The sequence below is a fragment of the Hoplias malabaricus genome, chromosome 3, assembly GCF_029633855.1.
Source record: "Hoplias malabaricus isolate fHopMal1 chromosome 3, fHopMal1.hap1, whole genome shotgun sequence".
In the NCBI taxonomy this organism is placed as follows: domain Eukaryota; kingdom Metazoa; phylum Chordata; class Actinopteri; order Characiformes; family Erythrinidae; genus Hoplias; species Hoplias malabaricus.
The window spans coordinates 50,130,228-50,151,936 of record NC_089802.1 but is presented as its reverse complement, the minus strand read 5'-3'; the positions used below and the strand labels follow the sequence as shown (position 1 = coordinate 50,151,936).

The window sequence follows — 21,709 nt, the reverse complement described above, 5'->3', positions numbered from 1 at the left end:
AGTCACATGTGTGGCTAAGTGTTAAACTTGAATCATTCACATATCTCTCAATTTCAAACCTACCCACCAAGGTTCATTACTGATGGTCAGTTCCTTCTTCGTTTTTGATAATTAGTGTATATGAGATGGGACTTACACATAAGATTTTAATTAAGTTGTATTTTCCACACATTTGTTAGAATTTATATTTCATTAATTAACTGTTTAATTAATTATTACTGCAAATACTCTCTGTCTCCTTCCCAATTTAACTGCAAATCATAATCCTTTTATTTATGTGAATGCTATGACATCACTGGTAGTGGGCAAATGAGACTGCATTTATTGAACCCATACGAGGTCACCATGGAAAAGAAGCATGGGAATGAGCAGTAGTTTGGAGTTGGTGTATGGTGGAACTGACAGAGCCCTTATCCACCATCTCTCAAAAACTCCTGATGGTAAAAAATGCATAACCCCCCATATGCCATGTTCAACACACACACGAGTATAGATAAAAAAATAAAAAACAACAACAACAAAAAAAAAAAAACAATCAACCCATAAAATACACAACCACAAAAAATAAAATAAAATAAAACAATAACCCTGAAAACAACCCTGGACTAACATAAGGGAGGCCACTGAGTATGTTTTTACTCAAAATGTAATTGAATATTGTAGACTTTGATAGATTAATTGCTGTACAGAAAAAAAAAGAAGCTTCTTTTTGACTGCTTCTTTTATTAAGCCTGTGTGAGATTATTTAACAGACTTTCTTTTTGCATATTTCTAACAATTACATATGCTTCCAATACGTATTAGCTATATTAGCCTTGTGACCGCAATTTTGAGACTTTTTTTTGAGGACTGACAGAGGCGGACGCATTTGCTAAAACACGGTGACATTTAATTTAACAAACGATATACCAAGACCAAGACAGACAACAGAGGAAACAACAATACTAGAAATTTAAACTAAACGACAGGACTTGGACTGGAGAGAAACAACGGGACATGAACAGGAACAAACAAAGGTGAAACAATACGACTGGGAAACTAAACAAAACGACATGACTCGACTAGACTTTAACTTGGACAGAGGAAAACAACAAGACTCGGTACATAGCAAAAGACACGACATGACTAGGGAACCAACAGTACAATACAAAGTGAAATGAACGACAAACAGGATGTGAGACAAGAGGGCTTAAATACAAGACATAAATGAGACACACCTGGACAGATAACGAGGAGGACGGGTTAACAGATGACACAGACGAGGAGGCGGAACAAAGACAGGACAAGGGCGGAGACAAGAACATAAACAAAACATAGCTATGTGCTTAGAAAGAGTACATGACCGGGGAAAACAGACAAGACGAGACGAGGGCATGACAAGACTTGCTTGGACATTTTTAACTCATAGATTGCTTTCAAATTTAGGAGAAAATTGTGCAAATTTGACTTTTTATAAAACTGTCGATTTAAACACATTGCAAATTGGTAAGGAATGGGTTAGTTCTGTTTGGTCTAGAAAACACTTTTTGAGCCAGCAGTTTGTTCAGTCAGAGCCTTTTATTTTGTGAGAGGACTCTCTGTTAGCAGCTCTATATTTAGAAACTTAGAAATGGAGCATAATAAATGCACATGAATGACAATGGATTACAAGATGAGGAAAAGATATTAATTATCACTGTTTATAATGACCATATGCTGCTCAGCCTGAAGCAGTTCAGATAAAAATATGTGAACTTTAATACAATGCTTAATTGGAAAGTAATAATATTTTTGATCATAATAGATTTAATAAAGTGCTTTTTGAAATATAAATAAAAGCATCACACACTATAGGTATGATTCATTCGTTTATTCATTGACACTTTTGAGCAGACAATCCACCTACCATCATGGGTTTTCTGGGCTGTGGGAGGAAACTGGAGCACTGTTCCTCACGGACAGTCACTTGGAGTGGGTCTCCAAGCCACAACCCTAGGTCCCTGGAACGGCACCACCATGCCACCTCATAAATATATATTGTCATGTTAAAAAATATAAATAAGTAAAAAAAAAAATCAAACATCGAAAAAAGTGTATTTGCTGTTAGAGTGGACTAATGGCAATGGAGGGAGGAGGATGTAGATCTTCAGGCCTGTGTTCAATAAAGGATAGCAGGAAATGAAAGAAGGCAGGAACACTTTCATTAATCATGACCGAGGTGCATGACTCCCTGAAAGGGGTGTGAGACACTCTGCATGAGATCATGACAGCTGGAATCGAGCCAATGCATACAGGCGATAGGGTTATGGTTAACAATCACTGATCTCTGCGTGGGTGATTCTAAGCTTGGGCAAGAAATGTCTTTTAGGAGGCCCCTAAAAAGTTCCTATTTATTTTGTGCATTTTAAGCAAATATATTAATTTTGAAAATTATTCATACATATGCATGACCTGCACTGGTTGTGTCTGTATCAACTCTTCAAGCATATAGGTCTATCCTGATAAATTATTATTCCTAGATAGATAGATAAATATTCTTATAAGGTAATGAAATAGTTAATTCAATAAGGTGCATATAAAGTTTTGATTGGTGTGCATTATGTTGGTTACTTTGATGATTTACAGAGAGGATTTCAAATGGGCTGTGACCTCAGATGATGAGACCTTTCTTGCATTATGAAGTGAATGGGTAATAATAAACTTTATTACAAAGCTATTACTAATAGTAACTGGGGAGATTTAGGTTGCATTTTATTAATGAGACAGATGATTTGAATTTTGAATTGTTTTGTTTCATTTGTCTTGTGGTATAGCTGTAGATAAACAGCTTTCAAGTATCTATACCTGGTTTTCAAAACATATTTACTGATCAACCACCAATAAGGATCATGGGAAGAACATTTGTCATATTGCCTTTCATCATGTCTGTCAACATGCTGGGATCTGGATTGATAAACACAAATGTTGAACTGAAATAATTCAAAATGATTACAGATTAGCAATAGGTGTGTGATTATTACAACACTCTATACAGAGGATAAAGCAATATTGCTGTATAAAATAACAGAGCTTACCAGTCATTGGGGAGGGAGGAACCACCTTTCTTTTTGTCTTTTTGAAGAATCCATCATCTTGGTTATTGAAGTAAAATTTCCTCATTAAAAAGGACTGAAAAACAAAATGAGAAAAGTCTATTAAAAAGAATATAACATATACAAAGTTATAATGGTCAACATAATTATCTAATGAGTTTCTAAGAGTTTAATCAACATATCAAATGAACCTAGTAGCTGAACATAAAGTTATTCAATCTCTTAGCTCGAAAGGACAATCAAAAGAAATCATAAAAATGATGTAACAAAATAATACAGTAATAAACGCACCTGTTTGGGGATGTATTTTCCATTTATTGTTAATGTAAATAAATATATATTCAGTCAGGTCCTTACCAGAATGTTTGTTAAATATTGTCGTTTGTCCAGTAAGAAAACACTTATCTCCATTTTTATCTATTTGTATTTTGCTACATCATTTGAACATAGTAGTCCTTCGCATTGTGTAAACATTTCATAATGAATGGACCAAGAGAAATTCTCAAAAATCACCTGGAACAAAATATTTTTACTTTGACATCTATTAAAAAGTTAAGAAGGTTATTCCTTCTCCTTGGGAGTGTTTGGAAGACTTATAAAATCGTATGCCATATGTTCATCTTTGATGTGAATGAAGAGATTTGCAGGCTTGTACACAGACATTCTAGACAGAAGCCCAAGGGAAAAAAATCAGCACCCCTAATGTGAATGGGATTTAATATAGAGTGTCAAAAGTATATTTTCACTAGACCAGGTAACTAACTTTTATGACTCAAGATAAAGGGTATGTTTTGTTTTGTCAGTCATGCTCTGTGGGACTGGTCAAAACAAGATGACCTGACTGGAGTTTGTGGGTTTCGTATACAACTGTGGAGAGCTGTAGACACAGAAAGAGGAGCAGTTTAAGAGGAAGAAAAGTTACATTATTAAGCCCCTTAGGGAGACTGATTTAACCTATCTGTGATAGTGAACACACAAACAAATATTAGTGAGTTTTTCTAGGAACACACACTAGGGGCAGTGAGAGCACACACACAACGGGAGTAGCAAGCTGCTAGTCGTGTGCCCGGGGAGCAGTCTAGGGGTTAGATGCTTTGCTCAAGGGGCACATTGTGTTGACTAAATGTTGCTGCCCTGTGGTTTGTTTATTGTCTTTTATGTTTAATGTATATCTATGTATATGTGTGTGTGTGTGTGTGTGTGTATATATATATATATATGGTTGTATTAGTTCTGAAAAATAAAATAGTTCTTCCTATCACCTATTAACTGGAACCGAAATATTATATATATATATAAAATATTTTGATTCTGGTTAATAATAAATTAGGGCACGAAGCACCGTCAATTGATTCTAAATTGGATAATCTGATCTTTTTTGCAGTAATATGCCCCATACTGTTCTGCGGATGGTAGGTAGTTTGTCTTTCTGGATTATTATAGAACTGCAAGTATTCATTCATTCGTTCATTGTCTGTAACCGCTTATCCAGTTCAGGGTTGGGGTGGGTTCAGAGCCTACCTGGAATCATTGGGCGCAAGGCAGGAACACACTGTGGAGGGGGTGCCAGTCCTTCACAGGGCAACACATATTCACTCGCACACTCACACCTATGAACACTTGTTTTTAAGTCGCCAATCCACCCGCCAACATATGTTTTTGGACCGTGGGAGGAAACTGGAGCACCTGGAGGAAACCCACGTAGACACGGGGAGAACACACCAAACTCCTCACAGACAGTCACCTGGAGCGGGCAATTTTATGAACCCACAACCTCCAGGACCTTGGAGCTGTGTGACTGCCACACTACCTGCTGCACCACCGTGCCGCCCAACTGCACGTATGCAAGCTAAAAATGTGCCCTGGAAAAACAACTAAAGGTTTAATATGTTTTTTTGCTTTCCTGCGCAGTGGGATATAATTTCAGGGTAGTAAACATGAAATCTGTGGTGGGGTATTTGCAAATTAAGATAAGTAAACTTTTCTGAGTCAGGAGGAAGAGAGATGCTGCTATGATGGATTACTTTCTCAGCTACATTAAGTGGTATAAAGTCTTGCTAACGCTTATCCAATTTCAGGCATGAAATCTCATGGTATTAATTAAGAAACTTCCACAGCCAACAGACTGACTGTAGCAAAGGAGGTGTGGGGTAGAGTGCTTGCAGTAAGTGAGAGGGAGGATTCCCTGAGCATGTGGATAATGAGTGATCTTTAGCAGCAGGTGCTCAACCCACCCCCCCACATTTACTCAGGGAGATCACAGTTGACTGTAGTTAAATAACCTTACCTTCCAAAAATGCAGCATGCTAATTTGCCTCCAATAAAAATGCAGGCACAATACCAATACACTTTCAAGTAAATCAACTGAAAGAAACAGTGGGAAAGGAGAGCGTGGAGCATATGGACCGAATGCTTTATTCTCAAGGGAAGGATTTTCTTCCAGGCTCTCTTATCAAAGAACAGTGTTGAGAAACCATTTCATAGTCCCCTCTGAAGCGCTGTTGTGAGGCTTTGAAGTATCGTGCTCGAGGAGACATCTCATGTGCATTATATTAGCAGCAGAGGAGGGGAGTGAGGAGAAAAAATAGAGAAAAGGTGAGCTCAAATGAGAATGATGGTCAACTTGGCTCAGTACAGGGATAACAGGCCAAAAGGTTTTCTGCCGGTGCGCCACCTCCATATCTTATAGTGGATTAAAAGTGTTATGGGATTTCAGGAAATCCAATAAAGACACTTTAATTTTCAGTAATAATCGGGTTATTCAGTGCATGTTTTCCATTAATCTGACATCTTTCATTTTCCTACATCTGTGCAAAAATAGGCAGAGCGGAGTTGCCCCAGAAGCAATAAACACTAATCTTAATTCCCAGCATTGAGCACCATCTTATCTCTCCTCTGCTGCATTCTCTTCACTGGCTTCCTGTAGCTTCCCACATCAGATCTAAATCCCTGATGGTTAGCCCCCATGGGTTAGCCTCCTCCTACCGGCTCACACTGGTCAAAACCTGAACTAAAGCTCCAGCCCCTTGAGCTTCAGGCTGAGCTTGGCTTGACCCTCCAACAAAACTTATTAATTGTAAGGAGTGCTTGAGGGGAAATATGAATATGCAAATTGCTGCGATGATAAATGGAATTTGGGAATGATTTTTACCTACTTTTAATAAACTGCAAGATTACTCATACCAGAAATAACTTAAATTAGTATAAAGTCTATATGTATAAGTCCTCTTATTAATAGTGTTGGCATAGTGACCTTTTTAACCCCTTAAGAGCCCAGACTGTTCACGATAAAGCACGAAAATTTAAAACAGACCAAAAAACTATGTGGAACACAGTTTTTCTTCAAATTTCTTGCCATATTCTGCAATTAATGAATGTGCTTCTGACCAATCACAGTCGTGGTCTGCGTCAATGTGGCGTGTAGTTGCATTTCTGGAGAGGTGCATGTAAGTCTACGGTGTAGGGTTGACACGGAAATATAATATGGGCTTTAAACTGAAGGATAAAAGGTATATACGGAACGTTCGGGATCTTACAAAGGTTTTTTGACACACGGCATCATTGGCTTTTATGTGTTAAGTAAAAATGTGGCTGTTTCTACACCGCTGTTCACCAATCTGTTTTGATAACACCGCAAGTACTGTTGCTGTACACCAAAATATAGCAGTTCTGTATATTTCTATTGAATACTTTATATGCTGAATCTAAAATGTGCCATTGCTTTTACCCAGGCCACATGTCTTGCAATCTGTGTGTATACTGTATTCTTGAATCTAGATGTCAGCACTGGGTACTGTCTCTGGCAGCGTCTGAGCTCAAGGATATAAATAGACTCCTGTCTATTTATACTAGCTTAAGGACATTTTATCCAACTAGGAAACAAAGCACTTGCAGTTCCCTCGGGATGCGAACGGGTGCTAAATGCTGTAATTCTATGTAAACACGACCTCATCTCATTCAACTCTGCCAGCAATGTAAACGTTAAGGACACAGCATTTTCACTTCCTGCAGTGCTTTAAAAACAGCAAACCTCCCACCCATCTTCCTCTCCACTTTCTACAGTGGCACCAGAGAAATTGTCTTAAGCAACTGCTTAAACGTCTGTTATGGGATGTGCAGTGCCTCCAACTTCAAAACCCCTGTGGTGCGTAGTGAAGACAGCAGAGAAAATCAGCAGTATTTCCCTTCCCTTCAGGAAACAAAAAGCGCTGTGTGAGGAAGGCCACCATCAACTTGGAAGATCCCACTCACCCCTGCCATAGACTCTTTAGTCATCTACCATCTGGAAAGTGGTACCGAAGTATATGGGCTCGCTCCACTAGACTCTGTAACAGCTTCTATCCATAGAGCGTAAGACATCTGTCTCAGGCTGTCTTACACTGTCACCCTCCACAACACACTGCCTCACCTTGGTGGTGAAGCTCTAAACATATTTAGGGCCTGTTCTTTCTCAGTTGCCCAGACAAGACTAGACTTGTCTATTCCCATCCTGTTTCTACCCATAGGGTCCCTTTTTGCACACTGTATTACTGTCTGTTGTTCCATTACCGACTATTGTTTAAAAATGTACCAAATAACTGCTTCTACAAAATGCAGCTTTTTATCAAAAGAACAAATGCTGCTTTATCTTGCAATCTTCAAAACATTTCTCAATAGTTGTTTATGGTTAAATTACACTCCCTGTGTTTTTTGAACAAGATGTTCCTACTTGTTTTCTTACTGATAAAGTATACTGGGTATTTATGGGGGGCATGTTTTTCTTTCAGGGGCTTAGTGTGTTCTCCTTGTGTTTGCATGGGTTTCCTCTGAGTTCTCTATTTTCCTGCCACAGTCTAAATACACATACTAGTAGATGAACTGGTTATGGAAAATGTGCACAATTGTGAGTATGTGAGGCCTTATGATGGACTGGTGCCCTGCCTCGGGGTGTCTTCTACATTGCACCCAGTGATTTCTGGACCCACTGCAACCCTGAAACAAGTATAAAAGATGAATGAATTAATGCAGTTTTATGTTGAAATATTCATATGCATATTATGTATGAATGCATATTAAGTATTTGCTTGAGATGAAAATAAAGCATACAGTAAATAGATATTTAGTGGTAAATATTGTCAAACAAGCCAGTAGTTGGCCCATATTTTTACATTTTTTTTTTTTTTTTTAATTGGCAGGTTGTTAAGGTGTTTGGAGATCATGCATTTCTGACTACTGGCTGACTCATGTAGACTCATAGTGCTTTATCACAAGCAGATTCCTAAAGTGCATATACACACAAGGGTCAAATTATTGCCAAACTCAGTGCAGTGTTCAGATGATTTTGTTTATGAAAATCAGGAGTGACAAGTGGCAGTTCCTGGATGGTGTTCTAATTTTTAGAATACTTTGTTTATTGTCCACGTTTTGCCTGTAATTACATTCAGATGCAGGTGCTACTATTGTGTCCAAATGAAATAATCCAATCTAAGGAATGTCCAGTGTGCTGTACAAAATGGAAATGGTTGAGTGCTCAAGCAAAATGACAAGTTATGAAGATGTTGTGTGGGTATGGGCAGAATCCAATCAAACAGTCTAATGCCCAGCTGAAATTTAAGCATATTTTTGTTTGATCTCTAAAGGGATCCTCAACTGTAGGCACCGTATCTACTGCACATCAGAGTTTATATAGCATTTCTGTGCTACATTTTTATTCTACAAAGAAGTAGCCCGTGCTTCCAATTTCTAGAAAAGATTATGTATGTTCAAAGACGCCCTCTCTGAAAACAGCAAAGCAAAACTATGTTTTTATGACAGCAAATGATTTTTAAGCTAGAAACAGAAAAATATACATGACTAATGAGAACAAATCAATTGCGGTTGAAGGGAAGGCCAGAGGACTATAGAGTGCAGCTGTTTCTTGAAGAATGGTAAAAAACATATAAGTGGAAATGAGCACTCATTGACCTTGGGAGCCCATAGCAACCTTTTAAAATGCTAAGTAGAGAGGGACTGTGTATGAACATGAGAGAGAGCGAGAAGTCTGAGAAAAAGAAGAGAAAATGGGATGGAAGGAAAGAGCCAGCAAGAGAAAGACAGCAGTTCTCAGTGCGGTGCTCTGAAATAAATTTAAACAGAAAAGAGCAATAAATAAATAAATAAATAAATATGCAGCCCAGTTCCTACCAATTCAGACGTGTCTTCCACTCTTCTCTCCCTTTTGTGACTCATTCCTTTTCATCATTGTGTTTTCCAGGAAATCACTGAGGTGGGCAAAGTGCTGTGGCCTTACAGACTGACCTCCAGCATACCCCTCATAGAGGGAGAGATTGAAAACCCAGAAGGAGGGAAATACTTTTGATTAAGTTCACTGTATTACCCTGAGAAGAATATTCATGCACTGGACAGACAATGGAGTGATATGCCCAAGCTGAATGCCAGGGTCATTTCGTCTGGGTGGACTGATAAATCAATAAACTCTAAAAGATGTCTCCACATCCCTATTGATCACCAGGGGAAGCTTTCCTGATTAAGACACGCACAGATAAGATCTGAAAAGATAAGATCTCAGCTGCTGCAATGTCTCCACCTTGGCTAAGTGGAATCCGATGGACCAGGTGTTATGGTTTATGTTCACTATTGGTTCTTCTGGCCCTTTTTCTGGCCACATTGGCAGCGAAACCCAAAGGCCCAGGCCAGGTGCATCTGAACTCTATTGTCATTGAGGGGGACATAACCCTGGGGGGACTGTTCCCAGTGCATGGGCGAGGCCATGGAGGAAAGCCCTGTGGGGAGCTGAAAAAAGAGAAAGGGATCCATCGGCTAGAGGCCATGCTCTTTGCTCTCGACCGCATCAACAACGACAACATTCTGCTCCCCAACATCTCTCTAGGGGCACGTATACTGGACACATGCTCCCGGGACACTCACGCTTTGGAGCAGTCTCTCACTTTCGTCCAGGCGCTCATAGAGAAAGATGGAACGGATGTGAAATGTGCAGATGGTGAACCACCAATCATCAAGAAGCCTGACAGAGTGGTAGGTGTGATTGGTGCTTCCTCCAGCTCTGTGTCCATCATGGTGGCCAACATACTCCGTTTATTTAAGGTAAGTGCTGTTATATCTTTTAAGTATGAGTACCACTGACCACTCACAGCACAAGGGCATCTTCTAAAATAGTTTGTCTAAGGTTCTTACAAGATGTGGACATATCCAGATGACACTTCCAATTAGTGAATTCAGATACTTTTAAAATGCAACCCCTGCTGACAAAGGTGTTTAATTAAGCAACTTGTGTAATTGCCATAGAAACACACACCCGGTATAATAGGAAACCACAGATCCTTAGGTCATCATTCATTCATTCATTCATTATCTGTAACCGCTTATCCAGTTCAGGGTCGCGGTTAGGTCATCATTTCCAATGCCAAATATCAGCTAGTTATCAGCTAGAGAAGTATAAAGGTCCCTTCATTGGACCTGGAGTGAAGGAGCATTCAGTACCTTTTGGGATGAGTTGGAATGACCCAGAACTATTATACTATGCTTATTAAAGGAACGCTAGGTAATATTTTAGTAATTATAGCTTTAAAATCATTGTGATACTTCACTGATTTTGATTAAAGCATAAACATTGGATGGGTGTTTGTACAAAATATTGTACGTTACATTTAATTACAATTTACATGTAATTAAATATTTAAAACATGCATTTTTAAAAATGTATAAAGCAATTCATTTTCTATAAAATAATTACATTAATTCATTCATTCATTATCTGTAACTCCTTTTCCAGTTCAGGGCCTGAGCCTGTCTGGAATCATTGGGCGCAAGGCAAAATAATTACATATAAAATAAATAATCCTTGTCCCTATCAGCTGTATCAGTTGTACATCAATTGAAACAATTGGCTAATGTCAGCAACAGTTTACTGAACACATTTATTCACATGCAGTTTAACTCAGCCGATTCCCTCCAGACAAGACACCGCTTCCAAGATTTCACTTGAGCACTGTGTCCCAAACACTTCTTGGAATACAGATGAACTTCAGTAGGTCTTCGGTCCACAAAATGAAAAGATTAGACATACAACTAATTTGGAGGTTGTGGATGAAGATTGGAAGTTTCATATCCATTCTCAGATGGGGTTTGTGGTTTATGGCCCACACACACCTTCTCTGAAAATGACTTTTTATGGGTGGCAGTTATTGTGTCATTCCCTAACTGCACACACCACACAAAGCCAGTTTTCAGTGAGTCCAAAACTGCTGGCTTATTAACTATGAAACTCACCTATTGCTGCTCCAGTGAAGACTTTAAAAATAAAAAATGGAAATGGCTAACCGTGTTCCAAGAGCCAGTTTCAGTAACCGAGGATCAGAACGCCAGGGTCCCCGCCCTCAGCTGCCACCCGATCCACATTGCACTGGACCCAGATTACAATGGAGAAAGATTAGTCTCAAAATACTTTACAAATGTGTAAATGTTAATCCACAAACTAAACACAAGTCACAAATTTGTTTCACTATTTACAAATGAATACATCCCAATCTGTGTCTCACAGTCTGCAATTTATACAAATACAGTTACATTCATAAATACATGTTTTTGGTTTTCATAGATATATCACAATTTTATTTGAAAATAAATGCATTTGTTTAAATTTACATTGCAAATATTTGTAAAGTTGAATTCTCGAATTTAAAATGTATTTGTAAATTGTAGAATCTGCGTTTGTGGATCAAGTCACTCACGTGTTTTCCGTAACGTGCATTTGTTCATTTCCTCTCGCGGGTTTTTGGATTTTGAGACTTTCCTCTCGCATTTCACCCGCTCCAAATACAAATGCAGCCTGTTCCACAAATGTGGCCAGCAGGCGAACAAGACGCCGCTAGGAGGCACTGTTGTTTTAGGACGTGGGGGCCAACTTAAATGGAGACGTATTTGCGCAATATTTAATGTGGAAGTTCGAACAAAAAGCCGCTGAATTCAGCTTCATATCACAGACCGTTAGGAGCGGGGGATCACTGTGGGGCACTTTTGAAGATGCCCTAAATTTAACGACATTAAAATCCAGCGGAACTTCCCTAATTTTGCTGCAGACTATGGTTGTCAAATAAAATACATTATAATTATCCCGTATTTGGACTAAAACCGTGTTGCTTATTGGACTGATATGTTTCGTAATTTTGAGACTGGATTGTTAAGACGGGTGATTTATTTCAGATAGATGCTCTCCCTCAGCCGGGGGGAGGGGCAGATACCCCAAGGCTCCGAAACAGAACATGCGCTTCTCATTGGTCATCACTTTTATTTAGCCAATCATCAGCCAGAGTTAGCTGTCTATCATTTACCGCGGCAGCCAATGGAGTCATAGTGCCGCCTACAGGGGGTGGTTTTGCTGTGGCCCTGACAGCAAAAGATCAGCCCTAAAATACTGGGGGGAAACAACAGTGCCACCTAGCGGTGGCTTGTTGGCCTCCAAAAACCCGCGAGAGGAAATGAACAAATGCACGTCACGGAAAACACGTGAGTGACTTGATCCAGAAATGCAGATCCATTTTACAAATAAATTTTAAATTCGAGACTTCGACTTTACAAATATTTGCAATGTAAATTTAAACAAATGCATTTATTTTTGCATAAAATTGTGATTATATCTATGAAAACCAAAAACATGTATTTATGAATGTAACTGTATTTGTACAAATTGCAGACTGTGAGACACAGATTGGGATGTATTCATTTGTGAACAGGGAAATATATTTGTGACTTGTGTTTAATTTGTGGATTAACTTTTACGCATTTGTTAAGTATTCTGAGACTAATCTCTCTCCATAGATAAGTACATCTCACACAGAACTTGGTCTGTTGTGGTGAAGAGAGAGCTGAGCCAAAAAGCAAAGCTCTTGATTTATCATTTAATCTACGTCCCAGCCCTCACGTATGGTCATGAACTTTGGGTAATGACTGAAAGAATGAGATCACGGCTGAAATGAGTTTCCTCCACAGGGTGTCTGGACTCTCCCTTAGAGATAGGGTGAGGAGTTCGGACATCCGGGAGAGACTCGGATTGGAGCCGCTGCTCCTCCACATCGAGAGGAACCAGTTGAGGTGGTTTGGGCATGTGGTCCGGATGCTTCCTGGACGCCTTCCTGGTGAGGTGTTTCAGGTTTGTCCAACAGGGAGGAGGCCCCAAGGAAGACCCAGAAAACGCCGGAGAGATTATGTTTCGACTGGCCTGGGAATGCCTCTGTATCCCCCTGGAAGAGCTGGAAAAAGTGGCTGGGGAGAAGGAGGTTTGGGTTTCTTTACTCGGGCTGGTTCCCCTGTGACCTGGACCCGGATAAGTGGTGGACAATGAATGGATGGATGGAAATGGCTAACCAGAAAATGTGCAAAAATACTTGTCAGATAGACTAAGCCCATCGTAATCTGATAATAACGTCAGTACAGCACCAAATAGGATTCCATTATTGTAAGTCAAAAACTCTTGTTCCAGTGCTATATAGAAGCCATCTTGCTAAATGTATAGGTAAACAAATCTCTCTCCTTTTGATGATGACAGCTCTTGTTCATTTATCTATTTGATCTGATTAAGATTTGTAAAGCACTGCTGAGTACCGCCTCCATTACTCAGTGGTTTTGAATTAGAATTAGACTTCTTCATTTTCAAACACTCTGTACTTTTCAGACGTAGTGCATGCGTATGGTGTTGTGACAGGTACTATGTCAAATTGATTAATGTTAAACAGCAAGTTTTTAATGAACGCTCGAGGGGAAAATATGAATATGCAAATTGCTTGGTTGATAAATGGAATATGGGAATGATGATTTCAACTACTTTGATACAGTGCTAGAATACTAGTATGAAATACTTACAAAGGGACTTCTCATTATTAAAAAAATAGGCTGTATGCCATAAATATATAGATGATAGATCTCTTATGATTTTTATTAGCCAATTAAAGGAAAGGTTCCTGTTATATTCCTGAGCGTATTCTTACTCAAAGTGTTTGATTGATGGAGGATGAGCTCATTACTAGGCCTGGCCTCTAGAATTCCAACACCTACTTTAATCTAATTCTTGTAAAGTCTGGGGACTAAGGCAGAATTTCTGCAGCAGTTTGGTCTTACATACAAATATTGTTATATTCACTGTAATGCATATCAATTATATGAACTGTCAGGGCTAGCAACATACAGCAATCCCAGAGCTGAACACATGTTGGTAGATCTGTCACAATAACAATTTTTGTGGTCCAAATATTGTCCCAGATATTGTCCCGCACCTTTTTAAAAAAATCTATGTAGCAAAAACCTAAAAACATAGACAATTACAGATATTGGAATTAGAATTTAAAAATAAGTATTAAAATATCCTAAATAAATACAACAAATACAATTACACCGTTTTCAAACAAATCAACATATATATTTTGTTTGATGTTATCTTATTTTGTTCTTGCTTCTTTTATATACTAGTATCACTTAATCTTAATATACATTTTTGACCATGATATTTTAAACACATTATAACATTATTTGTGTATGACAAAAACTTTCTTCTTGTTCTTCTACCAGTTCATAGCTTTCAGCTTAGAGTTTGACAGGATAACATTGATCCTGTAGCTGTCTTTGCTTGAAGATAAGACTGGATTCTCAGACATAGACTCAGGCTAATCCTGCTGTGAAGAGGCTTTCATTGGAAAAGTGTCATGTGTTTTAATGGCTTAATATGTGTCCAGAAAATGGCCCAGTGATCCATGAGCTCTTGTTCATTTGCTGATTCCCCATGGTGCGGTGAGAACAAGTTATTAGTTTCTCCCGTTTGCCCCATGAATTTTGAATCGGCCTGAAACATCAAAGGGGCCTCTCATGTTTTCTGTGTGATCTGTGCCGTAATGAGGGTGAAATTTGTTTGCGTTCAGGATTAGATTTGCACCTGCTGCATATGAATAATGTAGAAATCTATGGTTTGTTGTGGTTTTCATCCTCTGCTGGTCTAGAGACACCGAGATTGATCTTCTCTTGTAAGTCAAATGGCCCTAAAAGAGCTACTCATTGTTTAACCCTTTACAACTGCATGAAATCCCCAATGCACAGGTTTAATTCAAACGTGTGGTAGAAGACTATTTTTCATAGAGAGGTGTAGCTAACTCCTTTAGATTCCTCATACTTTAGTAGACAATATGAGTGATAAACAGTTTCTCTACAATCCATGTTTGACTTTCAACACTCAAAGCAAATCTCGGTTACACTGGTTCAATAAAATCGCATGCATTTTCATAGTTTTCAATTTATTAACATTGACCTAAGAAATCTTCTGTTACTGATGTAGTAAGGTGTGCAAATCTTGCATTTGACTTCATTAATGCCATCACTTTATATTCAGTAGCTTTTGGGCATGACACTGTATAGTTTCCTTGTTTCTAAACAGTCTACTAGTAATCCCTCTGATTCTACAGCACACTACAGTAAGAAACACACAGCTAGCAGCCAGTATAGGCCCTGTAACAAGCACCTAGGAGGTCTGTGTCAATACATGCCCATGTCATTATGCTCAAGTCCACTGTAAGCTCAAATATGCAGTTAACATAATACAGCCAGCAATGGCTTGGGGCTCAAAGGGTTAAAAGGTGTTTAACTTACCAAAATAAATAAATAAATCTGTGAAAGGAATAAACAGCTATGCAGTGCCATTCATCAGCGAGGGAGGTGTGATTAAAGGCAGATCACAGTGGAGGGGGGAATGTAGTGGCATTGTGACAGTGATGACAGGCCTTGGGCACAAATGCTGTGATAAGCACATTTAAAGCTTGCAGCTAAAACACTACCATTACAGCAGTAGAAGCGCTGTGGTGTGTATCACTGCTGTTCTCACTGTGGTTAGATCACGCTTCATCTAGACACATATCCCCCCACACACACACTCACCAATGTGCATTAAGAATCACTTCCAGAACCGTCCACTGAATAAACCCTTTAGTCCCTAACCTTCCACACGTTCCACTTCATCAGCAGTTATGCTTCACACCTTCTATCCATGCTCTTCAACCTTCTCCAATCAGCCTCTCATAAGCCCTGCTCTTTTCTTCTCTTTAAACTGAAGTGATGTTCTTTTTTTCCACTCCTTTGTCAGCCATGCAGTGCTTTCTCTGCTCTCCAAGAATATGCAATTCTCCCTGTATTCACTGATAAATGCCACTTGTTCTTCCTCATCAATCACATTCTTTTAATGCTGGACAACACCTTTATCTCTCTTTTTTTCTTTTTTTTAAATCAACATTTTTCTGGCTCTTGAGAGTTGTCAAAGTTGAACAGTACTGCTGGTGATGAGCTGAAGTTAAAAAGCTCACATGCTGCATATTTTGAGCCTTTTATTCCTTTTCTCTCTGTAGTTTGTGTGGTATTTTTTTTTTTTTTTGCCCAAAAACATTCTGCATTCGTTTGACCTGACCATTTATTTTACATCCAGCCTTTCTTTATTCCTTAGACTCTTAAGATTAATGATGGCCTTGAAAGCCCCTCTGGCACAACAAACCCTAACAATAATGCATAAATAAATACATTAATAAATATGTCAATAAGTAAATAAATAAGCACCATGGAAAGAGAGATGAAAAATAGCCCACATATGTATAAGCACTTTGAGCAATGGAAATTACTTTATTTTTGTTTTGAATAAGTCTTTTTAATGTACATTGCTTTACTCTGTAAACAGCAACAGTTAGTGATTGTTGTTTATGATTTGTAAATCTAAACATTAACATGAATCATTGCTCTCTCTCTTGCTTTCACACAGAAGTTATTGTACATACCTTGAAGGTAGAAGTTATTCGACTATCAAACATGTTAAATTATTATTTGTTCAACAAATGTTTGCAGCCACAATGCATTGGCCCAAATTGAACCCTTCTGCCGTCAAGGCCACCAAAGCCCTTGGCAACAAAGAGACATTCCTTTCTGCCAGGGGAATGTTTATTTGCTTTTCTTAAAGTAAAAATGAGCAAATTAACAAGAATTATGCAACACACATTTGCAGGAAAATGCCATTTTAAATTAGTTTTACCGTAGTAAATGACTTTACACCTAGAAATTCAACACAGTACGCAATTTTACTGTTGTCCAAACCTTTGCATACAGCTGTGTATAAAGACTTTTGTTTTAGTGATGACAAATAGACAAAAAAAATAATAAAAAAACACTGCAGACTTGATGGTTACTTCTTGAAATATTAACGTGTTAAAGGAAAGCATTAGGTTCAGTTTTTACATGACATGGACGCTTTTAAGCAAGATTTGAATAATCCTCAAGATCCAGTGAATTCCATCCCTACACATCACAGGGCGGTGTTAAATCCTGCGCTCTTTTGGTTGGGAAAATTCCTGCCAGACTTTTGGACTGAAAGTCATTTCTGAGGTGCGTGAGCGGGCTTTGGTATAGATTAAACAGTAAAGCTGTAAATGAGCTGATGTCCCGCCACATTCGTTTAAGGCGGACTGAAGTGTTTGGGGACAGCAGACGGATGATTTTACATTGAGGTGGAGAGCACTTCAGCTCCACACACTTCCTCCACTGAGGTTTAAGAGTCCCTTCTCAGGTGCAGCTATCACTCTGCATCCCTTTATCACAGTGATTTATCAAATGTGGATACTGAAGCACCACAGAGAGACGGGAAAAAAAACAATCTAGTGCAGACCCGAAGCCCCCTGACACAGCCCTGTAAGTAGCAGCAGCACACTTTTCCATCTTTTACCTACTCTGTATTGTGTTCTTCCAGATAATCTCCTAAGTACCAGGCCAGGATAGGTGCCCGGTCCTTTGCCTGATTAATATTTAAATAAGCATTGTGTAATAGTCAGGAGCTACAAATTGCTGCTCAGTTCTCTGTGCTGAACTCATTTGAATGCATTCATTATTTCTGGGTTATGTCAGAAAGGCTGATCTCTTTGACATATTTTTGAGCAGCTGACAGTATTATCATAAGGTAGATAACACGGTTTGATTATCCACTATAATGGCTATGCTTAACTGCCTTAAATATGGTGAATATGATATAAAAGGCATGTCTGGTTACCAGAAACATATATTTGTGTTTGCCAGTACCACATCTTAACTAGAACTCTTTCAAACACAAGATGACATCAACCTAGCAGTGTGAAGGTATGCACCCGCTTCTTCAGAGATGTGCAATCAGCCACATACTTTCCAACTTCCATAGGCTCAATGCTCACTATGTTTGGGGGAGAAAACTAATTGCTAGGTCTGCTGTGTTAGCTAACAGATGCCCACTTGGGCTAGAACTACACTGAGCAGTAGAGAAAGAGGGAGGGTCGTTGTATTGACCCAGAGAAAGTGAGGCCAATTTAGAATTTCTGGACTCCTGACTTCAAATAACTAAGGGCTTCATTAGGGATTGGACTAATGTTTTATTTACTTTTTTTTAATCATTTGCATGTTCTAACATTAGAAGACACAGTCGGACATTTCCTGATACATTCTTTTATTTTTGGAAAATTAAAAATCCTTTTTTTTTTCTTTTTCTTTTTTTAAGTTCAAAATGTATGTGGGTGTTTGTCTTAAATACCAAAACTTGTGTTTTAATTTGATTGTTTAAAACAAAGAACAATAGCTTCCAGATGTAGAATGAACCAATACATGTTTCCAATTGCTCTTCTATGAGGTATTGGGTGAAAAAGTAATTATGAAGCCTTTAGTAGAGACTGCTCTTCATCACTCGGCCAGTATTGAATTCTGTGTTTCTGTTTGCAGTTGTATTCTTGCTGTCAAAAAGCAAAGCCTTACTGTCAAAGTTAGACAAACAGTGCGGGACTTTCAAATACTTTTTGACATATAATGGCAATGACTGTGATGTTGGAGCCCTACAACGTTTTCTTGTGGCTTTGTGATTGCAATCGTCATGTAGTTTCAAAGAAACACCAAAGACTTGTAAAATACATCACAGTACAGAAAAAGATTTTGAATATAATGCCTAACAAATTTACAGAATAATTAAATAAATAATTCATTGATTAATTCATCAATACAATTAACATATAACTTAATAAATAAACAAATTTTCACAGTAAAGCTTAGCAAAGCCACATTTTGGTAAAGGTCTCCTAAAACAGGAGCTGTCAAATTGTCTGAAAATATTTAACCACAATCTGTCATGCCACATAAAATCCATTATTTAATTTGTGTGCTATTTCTGTACAATGACAATAATGCCAACAGCTCCCAACATAAAAAAAACAATTTGTGAGTCAGCATTTCCTTTGGAATACATATGTAAGGAAAAAAAGCATTTGTAGACATGTCTTCTAAAAAAAATAATGTTTTTGGCAATTTATGGCACCTTATTTCTGAGAGTCTATTTGTAGTACATAATCACAGACATCATGAGTGGACTTAAGGGAAATGTATGTACAAGAAAAATGTAGGACATGGGCATTTATGGTGGTATAGAAATATGTTAAGGCTTTTTCAGTCTGACAATTTTATTTTGTAGAACTTCATTGAAAAGTTCTTTAGAGATAAAAAGTTCTTCTTCAACAGCATCTTTTGAAAGAATCACTTCTAGTGCTTATTTTTTATATGTGTAAAAGTTATGAGACCTCATACTACTAAAGGCCTCCATTCCCCTACTGGTAATGTCCTTTGTGACTTGTACTTTGTTGGAGCATTGAGTCAATGTTCTTTCTCAGAGCTTATTTTCCCAATTGTCTGAGGATGAAGTACTGAGGGGCAGCCTCTCTTCTTTCAGGAGTTTCAGGGAGGCTATTTTTAGCTGAGATAGGGCTTTGTGTCAGGTGTGCATAAAATCTGTGCATCTTGGCTGAGCTGAAAGAAAGTTGTGATAGAAAATAGAGAGCTCATTCCTTTGTACCCAGGGGACTCTTGTCTTCATGGAGACTAATGAATAAAGGCCTTCTGCTCTAAAACTCCAGAGATCTCCAGTGGACAGCACTGTATGCAGGTCATTCAATTCCAATATTTTTGTTTGTTTTTTCAGTCACAAACATGATGATATATTAGCTTTTGTTCAGGGTACTTCTTGTTTCCACACTGCTGGACTGAGTTCTCAGAAATTCAGTGGTTACCAAGTCAAAGATCCTGTATGGACCTACCATTTTGAATATGTACAGTTCTGAACTCCTGGAACTTTATAAGCACTTTGCTTACAGAACAAATCAATCACTAATATAAAATATGACATAGAAGGAGCATATGCAAAAACAAAACAAATTATAAAAGCTGGCTAAATACAGAGCCTTGTGGTACACCACAAGTGGTACAGTGTTATCTGACATATATTCTCATTAGTAAATTACTGTCTTCTACATATATATATGTATAAAAAGCATTTTAGCTTCCAGAAATACTATCCAATTCTTCAAGATCTTTAAGAAGCATTTTACAGTTTATTCAGTGTTCATACTGTGCTTAATATAGCATGCTTTCAAGCTTCATATTATATCTAATTTGAGGTTGAATGACCTCACGGGTGCCATATGTCTGTACGCATCTGATATGCAGTAAAAAGGCAGAGAAACGGCAAATTGGCATATGGCAAGAAAGAAAAACACTGTTCAAGGGGTGATGGACATAATGCAATCTGAGACATCAGTAGATATTTTTATGCCACTGGATTAAAGTGAAGACAGTGCTGGAGAAAGTGTGAATGATGAAATGAGTGAGAACATAGATAATTTGTCAGCCTGTCAAATAGACCATGAAACAGATGCCCATGTCTAGAGAAAAAGTGAAAGGGATTGGCTGCTCTGCATTTGAGGAAGAGCAGGATAAACCCTCAGCACCTCACCTAGCAGCAAAAGCAGAATATAATAGATAACATGGGGGTAGGGGTGGGTGGCAGTGGAAGATATTGTCACAAGTACTGCCAGTTAGGGTTCATTTCAATGAAATGCTACAAAGGAACATAATGGCAATGATTGGGAGATTAATTTATGACTGGAACATTTTTATACAAGTATTTCATACAATTTCTCTGAGATCAAAGCCAATTTCGGGTCTTGTTCAAAGAAAACATGACCATTGCATGTCCCCTTTATGAAACCAAGAGTTTATCACAGCCTGGCTACTAGGGTTGGGCGGTATAACGATAATAGCATATATCACAGTATTTAAAAATGTGGACAGTATCTTAAAATGAGGGCGATATTTATGATGTGTGTGTGGTGTGTCAAATTTCGCTTCTGTGTCTTTAAAAGTCGACTAAAATGTTCATATGCATTTAAGTGTGCCACAGGGAGGGGGCGCTGTGGGAGCTCAATGACTGCTGAGTTTACAGCCTGAAAACAGGTGGGGAAACTCACAAGCCCAGTAACCCGCCCAGTTGGAAGTTTAGCGCTGAGTTTGGGTTAGAAGAGAGAGGAAGTAAGCTGTAAACAGGGATAATTCTCAGAAAATCCTTCCCTCGACTTTGTGCTCACAGGTATATGGCGTTATCTACTAAATATGTGTGTTTTGAACTTCAGTTCGCTGAAAAATCTGCTGTGATGTGCTAAACCACAAGTGCCCGTTAGCACCAGCTGTGCTTCTAAACAGTGTATTCTGTTCCTTCAGCACCCCATCTTGAGATGGTATTATGGTATGAAAAATGTGGATACCGCCCATCCCTACTGGCTTCAGTATAG

The 21,709-nt window shown here is 38.4% G+C and overlaps 1 protein-coding gene and 1 long non-coding RNA gene across 3 annotated transcripts in view; one reads left to right on the top strand and one right to left on the bottom strand.

Annotated features, from left to right (window-relative positions):
- Positions 1–2,849: 2,849 nt before the first annotated feature.
- Positions 2,850–3,394, bottom strand: LOC136691662 (uncharacterized). Its single transcript, XR_010801890.1, has 3 exons — positions 3,363–3,394; positions 3,054–3,147; positions 2,850–2,922 (listed from the first exon to the last, which is right to left on the bottom strand). It is a non-coding gene; the product is annotated as an uncharacterized lncRNA (long non-coding RNA).
- Positions 3,395–9,626: 6,232 nt separating this feature from the next.
- Positions 9,627–21,709, top strand: part of LOC136691661 (metabotropic glutamate receptor 4-like) — a 137,508-nt gene continuing 125,425 nt past the window's right edge. Inside the window, exon 1 of one of the 2 annotated variants that reach the window (XM_066664338.1) lies at positions 9,627–10,154. In XM_066664338.1, the coding sequence (XP_066520435.1) occupies positions 9,627–10,154 (528 nt within the window). Of the gene's footprint in view, positions 10,155–21,397; positions 21,508–21,709 lie in introns of those variants that run through there. The other variant, XM_066664339.1, reaches the window with a different exon arrangement.